Genomic DNA, 10,244 nt, shown 5'->3' with positions numbered 1-10,244 from the left:
GGACAAAATTTCTTTTAAGGGGAGAGTGCTTTCACACCCTAATTTTGGGGCTAAAATTTTTCTTAATTTAATTTTGTGAACTAAATTAAATTTTGGTTAAATTTTGGGACTAAAATAAAATTTTTATTTAAATTTGAACCCAAATAAAAAAGTAACCAAAAGCGTGAAGAACTAAGGTCTAATTTGCACCTTTTCCTTTATAGGTGGGTTTAAAACCCCAAAATTGGAAAGTATCCATTTCTAGAAACAAAAACTTCTCTCTTCAACCTTCATATTTTTAGAAACTTATCCCTGGAAATCTTTAAACGACATTTTGTCGCTGATCGTAGCTCCGTTTGTTACACCTCTCGTACCATCATGTTTTTTGTGATCTCGAGTTCACTGGTGTCTTTCGTAGTCACATTAGTCGGCGTGTGAAGGGGTGAGCAACATCAATTTTTTGATGAGTCGATATTGAGCTCTCTGTTGTTCACCGTGTTGAACCGAGCTTGGTAAGTGCCTTAAAACCTTTAAAATAGTTTGAAATTTTTTTAGAAAATTTTCCGACGCCCAAAGACCTCGCACGTGGCCCACGCGGCGTCGTTGTGCGTGGGGCTTGTCAACTACCTTGGTGGGCATCTAGAAACGAGTTAACCCGACCTGCTGACCCGTACCCAACCCGATCGTCCAATCTGACCCCTCTGACACGTCTGATCCATTCGATCTAAATCCAAACCGGCCTTAAGATTTTAAAAAATTAGAGACACCGCTCCGTCTCGCAAGAGAGCTCCACAAAGTCTTGATAGATTGATTAGTCTCGAATAGTATGAAAAGTCGTTTCATCATATGAGCAACAGGCTTCACAAACAGGATCATGAGCAATTCCTCATTTGCATCTGTTAACGTTTGAAAGGATCTTATCATGAGCAACAAGCCAAAGAAAGATGCGTAATCGTTCAGGAATTTTTTGACTTCAAATCAAAGACCATATGAGGTGAACATTACCCCAAGAGGTAGTAGCAAGAATCTCATAGGCACTCGTAAAAGTAAAGACACCATTTGCTTTGTGCCTCCAGTGAACGTGACCATGCCTAAAGCAGAATTCGACGCAAGGATATTATGAAGACGAGGGATGGCTTGAGTATCCAAAACTGAAAGCAAGCGATGCCAATCCCAATTACCATTACCATCCGAGAAGTTAGCAGTAGCATCATTGGATGCAATCGAAGGAGATCGCCGCCTTAAGTGTAGGGGTCCAAGATATGGAATCTAAATGTCGTGCCAAAATCCAAAACTCTCTATTGGCAATCGACAAGGAAAGGTTAGCAAGGAAATTTTGCCTAAATTTTGAAAGAGAATGCCAGAGAGGGGAGCATGAAGCCCGATGAATGGTGAGAGGAGCTAGAATTGAGACTGTATTTTTCATGCAGGATTTTTATCTAAAGAACACCCGGTGTTGTAACTAAAGCGTTACAAATTTTCCAACATAAAGCCATGTTGTGTAGTAACTGATGGCGGATCCCCAATCCTCCACATTTGTAAGGTTGGCATAAAGTATCCCATTTAACTAGTGAAAAAGCAGAGCCTCTATCGTTAGCCTTAAAATAAAAGTGCGGATGAGTTTTTCAATACTCTTGCAAACATGAACTGGCAGCAAAGAAGACTACATGGAATAGGTCGGTATTGCGATAACACGGCTTCTGCCAAAGTGATTCTACAAGCAAGAGAAAGTATTGATGAGCACCAAGTAAAAAGCTTTCTCTTATCATATCAATGATGGTGTTGTGAAGTCTAGAGCTTGTGCCATGATGTCTCACTTGGATGCCGAGATAGGTGCCCATATCCTCAACATGGCGAAAACCCAAGTGAGAGCTAATGGAGTGTCTCGCATCTTGAGGAGTATTTGGTGAGAAGAAAATCTCAGTCTTCGTTTTGATTACAGAATGTCCCGAAAAATAGCTGAAAACATCAAGACTGTGCGCCACAATGGAGTTATGTTCAGAAGTAGCCTGGGCATAAAGAAGGTCATTTGCAAAAAAAAAAAAAAAATGAGATAATGAAGTGCCTAAACGCGAGAGGTGAAAAGGTTTCCAAGCACCCAGGTGCACTGACTAGTTAATTAGATGACTCAAACGATCCATAGATAAAATGAAGAGGTAAGGTGATAATGGATCGCTTTGTCAAATACCTTTTCTAGGGGTAAAACTCCGACTGAGTTCACCATTCCATTGAGCTTGCATAGTGTACAGATAATAAGATAAAGTTCTAGACATGGTGGGATAGTGAGCTTCATGCACTTTTCAAGTAGATTGTCATGTTAAATGTGAAGACCCTGCTTCTTGGAAGTTGCATGAGATATGTGTATTTATTAAAATAAAATTAATTTTTTTTATAAATTTATTTGTTTCGAGTAGAGTCGGATCAAGTTCAATTTTTTTCTCAAAAACAATTCAAGTTTGAATAAGATGAAATCACCCTAAACCTAGGTTGAATCAAATTTTAGGTGAAAGATATATATTTTCGTGTTGGGTCGGGTTGGCCGAAAGCCCGACCCAATACCATCCCTATGCATATGTTCAAAATCTAATGCTTAAATATCAAATGACAGCAATCTCTAGAATATGTGGTTAAAAATTTTCGGTTCATATTTTTTCTCCCCTAAATCATAAGTTTAATACCCATTTAGACTAAATTTTTTTCATTCTTGATATACATAGTTAAGCTCTATTTACATAATATAAAACTCTTTAGTTTTACATAGATTTATGACCGTTGAATGAGTGAAAACAAATGATTGAGATTGACTCTTTGTTATTTTTCAGTTTATATCTTTAAATTTCCTACTTTTAATTTTAATTATTTATTTTTACTCATCTAAAAATCATAAATCTGTGTAAATATATCGAATTATGTTGTCAAGTTTTAATTTACCAAATTATATTGCACTTTTATTTTATACATACACATACATATGTTTAATCTAATGCTTAAGATTCAAAATAGAATATCACTTGTCCACGTGGAATCCAATAGATCTTTTATTGGACGAACTCTTTGAATATATATATATATATATATGATGTGCTTAGTAGGAAGTATAAAAAAGTAAAAATAAAATATATATTTTTTCATTCATTGTTATGCAAGGGGAGAAGATTAAACTTTAAAAATATACACTGTGCTAATTCACACATTTTTCACATTTTCTCTCCTCTTTTCTTTTTTAAATTGGAATGATATATTTATACATTTGAGTACGAAAAATAGTTTTTTCAATTTTCTTTCTCTTTACTTTTCTTTCTTATCAAATATATTCAAAATTTATTTTCTTTCCACTTTTCCACCTCTCTTATTTTTCTACCCAACCAAACAGAGCCTTAATTTCTTCTTTAATCACACTTGAACCAAGTTTGAACCTTGAAGCTCATTGTTGGACTTTACTTGAATACTATCTTTAAATTATATTTAAATATAAACGTAAGATTTTATTTTAGAGATAAATTTCTAAAATTTTTGAAAAAAATGAACTTATAAAATTTCAGAAGAATAAACATAAATTATCAATAAAAGAAATACACATCAAAAATTTAAATTATAAAGCAATTTTAGAATATTAGAGAGCTACTACCCCACCTGTCCCTGCCTCTTCAATCCATCATTCACTATATCAAATATCAGGACTCGTTACCATTTAGGATAGCTCAAATGGACCTAAAAATTGATATCATTTTAAATACGAATCGATCCAATCTCATCAACTTGATCCAACCTCAAATTCATGCTATTTTTTTGGATTTAGGGTAATTTCTCTTTTAGTCCCTTTACTTTTTGAGTAAAATAATTTACCCCTAAATTTACATAACTGAATGATGTTTAAACGGTGGTAAGTTTTGTTTCTTATAATATCCCTTATTTAATCCTCAAAGTAGTAGAAATACCAGGGTAAATACTTGATCATTAAATTTAATCTCTATAACTCACAATATGATCTGCTAGTTTTAAGCCTCTTTCATTGAAGAATCTATTCAACTTTTGTGTGTGAAGATGATGAAAACATAGTGGCTACATGTTACCAGAACATGCAATGGAAAGCCTCTTCTCCATTAAACCCGATGTATTCAGCTTCGGCGTGTTGCTGTTGGAGATAGTGAGTGGAACGAACACGGCATTTATCATAGAAGTTGTCTTAATCTAATCGGACATGTGAGTGACAAACTGAGTCCACGAGTGTTTTATTTATGTTTTTTGTCCAACACATGCATGTTGGTTTTACTTCAGGCATGGGAATTGTGGGAAGGACATAGAGGTTCTGAGTTGATGGATCCTAAATTGGAAGACCAAGTTTCATATCTTATGCTGCTGAGGTACATTCATGTGGCTCCTGTTTGTGTTCAAGAAATGAAGGTGGACAGGCCGACAATGCCCGAAGTTGTCCCGATGCTTACCAATGAGCACACAGTTCTAAATTATCCCAAAAAGGCTGCTTTCTCTTATTCCAGAAGCACGACGAATAGTTCAAACCATCCTTCAAGCGAGCTTGCAACGTTTTCAGTGAATAACATCATAGTTTCTTCAATGGAACCTCGATCGTAGGCTATTGGCAACTTTAGAACTCTCGAGTAGAGACGTAGGTGTATTGCCGTATTCTGTTTCCTCACGCTACTTAATACCTCAATGATAATCAACTTGAACTTTCCCATCAATTTGTTAAAAGAAAATCAATGCTTCACTTTTCAAAGTTTGCGGAAGTCATTATCTTACACCAATTATATATCTTTACTTGCTCTCCAAGTCATCTGCAATTGCTAAATTAATAAAGTACATGCAAATTTCTTTGTCAGAATCGTGGACTTTTGATATTTTTATTTTATTTCTTTAGAAAATCGCTCAAAGACTAAGTCCAGCAGCCTTTTCTGTTACAAGAGTAATTTTCCAATGGCTTAAATCATTTCAATTACTTGACTAATCTTCCCTTGCCTTTTACATTTGGTAAAGCGATGATAACATGGTAGCCAAGTGTTGGAGCTTCAAGTTTTAGAGAATAATATCTCATCATTTCTCCGACATAAACTTCGATCCGGCTTTATAGGAAACAAAATGGCTTTTTCCAGAACCTGGTTTTTATATCCTTTTATCCTACTGATGTTCTCAAGTCATGTCACGAAATACTTTGAGGTTGCTGCAATGGACACAATCACACCGGGGATTCACTTGATTAGCTCAGCAACGATTGTTTCAGCTGGTGAAATGTTTGAGTTAGGATTTTATCAACCTGCAAATTCAGTGAATTACTATGTGGCAATTATGTACAAGAATATCTTAGAAGATCGAGTCGTTTGGATAGCGAACCGGGATTATCCTGTGACTGCTTCAGCCTTTTTCTGCATAGGCAAAGACGGCAACCTAGCGATTCGGCAAGGTAGGATCATTTACATGGTGACGGATTTAAATTTAACTAATGCAAATGTGAGTGCAACATTGTTGGATTCAGGCAATCTTGTTTTGAGAGATGAGAATTCTAGCATCTTATGGCAAAGCTTTGATTACCCTTCCCATACTTTCTTGCCCGGGATGAAACTCGGATACGATACGATGATTGGGAAAACTTGGTCATACGTGTCATGGAGGAGCTCTAATGACCCAAGTCCTGGAAATTTCACCTTCCAATTGGATCCCGGGAAAGAAAAGAGGCTCGTAATCTTGAACGGAGACCAAATATACTGGAGATCAATTAGGCCATGGGGAGATGACAGCAGCTTTTTCGAATTCCCTCCTGAAGCAAGGATGAACATGTACAACTTCACCTTTGTTTCTGAATCCGATGCAGCTTATCTCACTTACACACTCTATAGGAATGACATAATCAGTCGATTTACTCTCGATGCAACAGGACAATTGAGACAAGTCTTATGGTTAGAAAATGAATGGAGTTTGTTGAACAGTCAACCGAGACAACCATGTGACGTATACGCTTACTGTGGAGCCAATTCGAGCTGCAGCAATGTTTCGTCCCCATTTTGTAGCTGTTTACCTGGATTTGAACCAAGCTCGGCGGAGCTTTGGAGCAATGGAGATTTCAAAGAAGGGTGCAATAGGAAAAATGATTTACAATGTGGCATGGAAGGTCCAGGGACTACAGAGGATGGATTTCATGAGATTTCTAATGTAAAATTGCCACGAAATCAGCTACCTCTAGAGGTTCAAAGCATTGGTGAATGCAGATCAACTTGCTTAAATAACTGCTCGTGTTCCGGTTTCTCGTATACCGATCAGAATTGCTCGATATGGAGCGGCGATCTTATCAACTTGCAGCAGCTTCCAGCTGATGGCATCTCTGGAACAACTTTTTATCTCAGACTATCAACATCGGATTTGGGGACTAACAGTAAGATCAATTGTAACATTTCCATTTCGTGATCCAATCTTTTAGATGCATACAGTGGTGGAAAATGATATAATGAACTTGTTTTGTTTCTTGGAAATGAAGGAAGCACAAACAATATTAGGAGAGCAATTATTGTATCAGTGACGATTTCCATGACAGTTTTTGGTTCAGCATTGTTCATTTGGCAAGTGAAGAAGAAAAGGGAAGATAGAAAAGGTGAAAGATATTTATTTTCTCTCTTTTTGTCCCCCTTGTCATATAGTGTTCTTTGTACTCACTCGTATGCTTCACAACTCTACAACAAGCAGGGCAAGACTTGTTAACATTTGATATTACTATGAGCCCAGCACGTTCCGAAAAGAAACCAGCGAAACAAAGACGACAAGTAGAACATGAGAAGGAAGTGGAAATTCCATTGTTCAGCTTTTCAAGCGTATCAGCTGCTACTGATAACTTCTCCTTCTCAAACAAACTTGGAGAGGGCGGTTTTGGACCTGTTTATAAGGTAAAATTCATACTCAGATGAATCATTTTCTTTGAGAAATTCAACTGGGAATTTTGGTTTCTTCCAGGGAAAGTTATTGAAAGGTGAAGAAGTAGCCGTAAAAAGGCTGTCGAGAAAATCCAGGCAGGGTTGGGATGAGTTAAAGAACGAAGCAATGCTGATCGCCAAACTCCAACACAAGAACCTTGTGAAACTTCTTGGTTGCTGCATTGAAGGAGATGAAAACATTCTGATCTACGAATATCTTCCCAATAAGAGCTTGGATTCTTTCCTCTTTGGTACCAATGCAATCTTCGTACTACCTTGGGAAACTAGAGTCCGAATCATCGAAGGAATCGCTCAAGGCCTTCTTTATCTCCATCAATATTCCAGGGTTCAAATCATTCACAGGGATTTGAAGGCCAGCAACGTCTTGTTGGATAAGGATATGAACCCGAAAATTTCCGACTTCGGGATGGCTAGAATCTTCGGAGGCACTGAACAACGAGCCACCAATCGAATCGTGGGAACTTAGTAAGTATTTAACATGTAGAGATATACACTTATACACTTAATATCAATGCGCATATTGTTTATCATGAAAATGCAGTGGTTACATGGCTCCGGAGTATGCTTTGGAAGGTGTTTTCTCAGTGAAATCAGATGTATTCAGCTTCGGGGTTTTGTTGTTAGAGATTTTGAGTGGCAAAAAGAACACTGGTCTTTATCTCACCAATTCTCTCAATCTTATTGGATATGTAAGCATTTTGAATTTATTAAAGTATGTTGAAACGTACACCAAAGTAGTTGAAACTGCTTTCATTTTCAGGCATGGGATCTTTGGACAAGTAATAAGCCATTGGAGTTGATGGACATCGACCTACAAGATAAGTGTTGTCCAAATGCAGCTACTAGATACATCAATACTGCACTCCTTTGCGTCGAAGATCGAGCATCTAACAGACCAACCATGTCCAATGTCTTCATGATGTTGAACAACGAACTCGCCATCTTGCCTTCTCCGGTGCGACCGGCTTTCTCGAATGTCCGAAGTGGACTAGAGTCGAGTCAGAGCATACCAGAGATCTCCCAGAATAAACTTACAGTCTCGGTTGTTGTCCCTCGGTGAAACTTGTTTATTCATTTTATTCTATTTATATAAAGAAATTGCTTGTCGAAGATAACTTGTTTGGCCATTGAAGATCTTTCTCCCACATATACTGCTTAACAGTGATTTTGGGGTTAATTTCTTTCTTTCAAATGAATCTCCTTTATTAAAGGAATATAAAAACATTGAAATGATTCAAAATCTAATTCAATTTTTCTGAACTCATTAACGTCGAAATTTGAAGGCTTGCTTGATTTGATATGATAAAATGAGTTCCGATAAAAGATTGACACATTTTAAATATGATTCAAGTTTAAACTTCAATATTAAAAATTTGAGTTTTACTGCATGAATTAAGGGATTTTTGTTATTTCTTGGGATTTTGGGTTTAAGTATCACATATGTAGGAATATAAGAATTCAATATTAAATGATTCAGAGTTTTTTTAATAGATATCGTCATATATTTACCTTGGATTTATAAAAAAAGTTTGAGTTTTGCATATATATATATATATATATATATATATATAATATTCTTAATTTTTAATTAAGTTAAATTTTATTTTAATTTTAGTGATTAAATATTATTTGATGATTAAGTTTATTATAATTTCATAAGAATTTTTAGTGATCAAATTTATTTTCTCTATAAATTTAGAGTATATATCATCTTTAGAATTATGGGAGAACTACTTTGAAAAGATTTAATCTTTTTCATGTCTATGTAAATTCTAGAGTATGTTGTAGAGATTGATATTGTAGAAATGTTGAAAGATTGATTTGAGATACACCGAGTTTTAAGATATATATTGAATTTTAGTACACGAGAGAATTTTATGTATTTGTGCTCTTTGTAATCTCTATATTCATAATGAATTATTGTTTCTCTCATCTGTTGAGATAAACAAAGTAGAATCACGTTAAATATCATCTCTTATGTATGTCTTATTTTGTATTAATCTCTTATGTATGTCTTATTTTGTATTAATCTTCCTTTTGATTATTTTTGTGCTTATAAATTCCTAACAAGTGTAATCAAAGTCATGGTTTGATAGCGAGTTGGTTGGTTGCATGCCTTGAGAGATGTTGTAGACGACAACCCATTGATTGTTGGATCTAGGAATAAAGCAATATAAATTGCAAGCAAGATAGACCGCAAACAAAAATGATATAGGTGGATTGATGTAGGGCGAAAAGGTGGGATAGAATGCAAATAAGATGGAAGAAACAAAGAAGTTTAGATGACTGATTGTTTGTTTGTATGGGCATGATGATGGCTAAACAAGAAAGAAGATAGCTGATAGATAGTATGAACAATGATCTAAGGTATAATGGCATAGAAATCCACCAGAAAAATTAATCCATGTGATGGTTTGATCATTCTCCATGTCAATGACATAAAAACCCGCTGAAAAAAATGATTCGATGGATAGTATGAACAATGAACAATGAACAAAGGTAGAATGACAGACAAAACATGTGTGATGGAGGTTTAAGAAAAGTGTGAAATGAGTATAATGAAAATCATGTGGAGTGGGATGATTCTAACTCCTATTTGGGTTTTTAAAATGAGTTTGATTGAATTACTATTATAAACAAAACACGTGCATTGTTCAGAGGGTTTTGGGGTTGACACGGTGCGCACTAGTACCACAAATTGTTTCCTCGCCTGCATGTTTATGATCAATACTCACGGGTAATCGCAAGGCACTTTTTTTTATTATTTAAAAAAAAAACTAGGGTCACGCATTCAAGCTCAAAACAAATCGATAAAAATGTTAGTGTACCAAATTTAGAAAATAAAAATATATAAATATTAAAAAAAATGAAAATACTAATAAAACAAAATAAATTGTAAAAAATGGGTTGCCTCCCATTAGAGTACTTTTGTTTAATGTCGTTTAGCTTCAAGTTCCGCAAGAGATACCTCCTCCACTTCATATGCTTTTTCCAACTAAGAAATTTCTTATGAGAAATTCTACGATCAACAAGTTCCTTCATTTTGTCCTTGAAATTCGAACATTCTCATAAGCATTACTTCGTATCTTTTTCAGCTTTGGAAGCTAGTCCGAAATAGATAAATTATCCCCTTCATTCAAATGTTCCGGAAAACGATTTTAATTCCAACTTTGATGCATGTAAAATAGATGGAAAAATTTAGATTAAGAATACATTAAATTTAAATTCTTACGTAGCTCTTCGTTAGATGATTGCGAGTCCATGTTAGAAGTGATATCCGTTCTAGACTTCAAATTCTTGTACAACTCATCACAAAAAGTATGTTTA

General features: G+C 35.4%; 1 protein-coding gene across 1 annotated transcript; it reads left to right on the top strand.

The window, feature by feature from the left end:
• Positions 1–4,964: 4,964 nt before the first annotated feature.
• Positions 4,965–7,977, top strand: LOC120143995 (G-type lectin S-receptor-like serine/threonine-protein kinase B120). The gene is made up of 6 exons (XM_039158176.1): positions 4,965–6,364; positions 6,467–6,580; positions 6,673–6,869; positions 6,937–7,382; positions 7,459–7,606; positions 7,678–7,977. Exons 1-6 carry the CDS (start codon positions 5,077–5,079, stop codon positions 7,975–7,977), a joined length of 2,493 nt encoding a protein of 830 aa, XP_039014107.1. The 5' UTR covers positions 4,965–5,076.
• The last annotated feature ends 2,267 nt before the right edge of the window (positions 7,978–10,244 follow it).

Source organism: Hibiscus syriacus, unplaced genomic scaffold, assembly GCF_006381635.1.
Source record: "Hibiscus syriacus cultivar Baekdansim isolate YM2019G1 unplaced genomic scaffold, ASM638163v2 tig00110865_pilon, whole genome shotgun sequence".
NCBI lineage: Eukaryota > Viridiplantae > Streptophyta > Magnoliopsida > Malvales > Malvaceae > Hibiscus > Hibiscus syriacus.
Note: the sequence above shows the minus strand (reverse complement) of the source record. Positions and strands in the feature narration are given on the sequence as shown.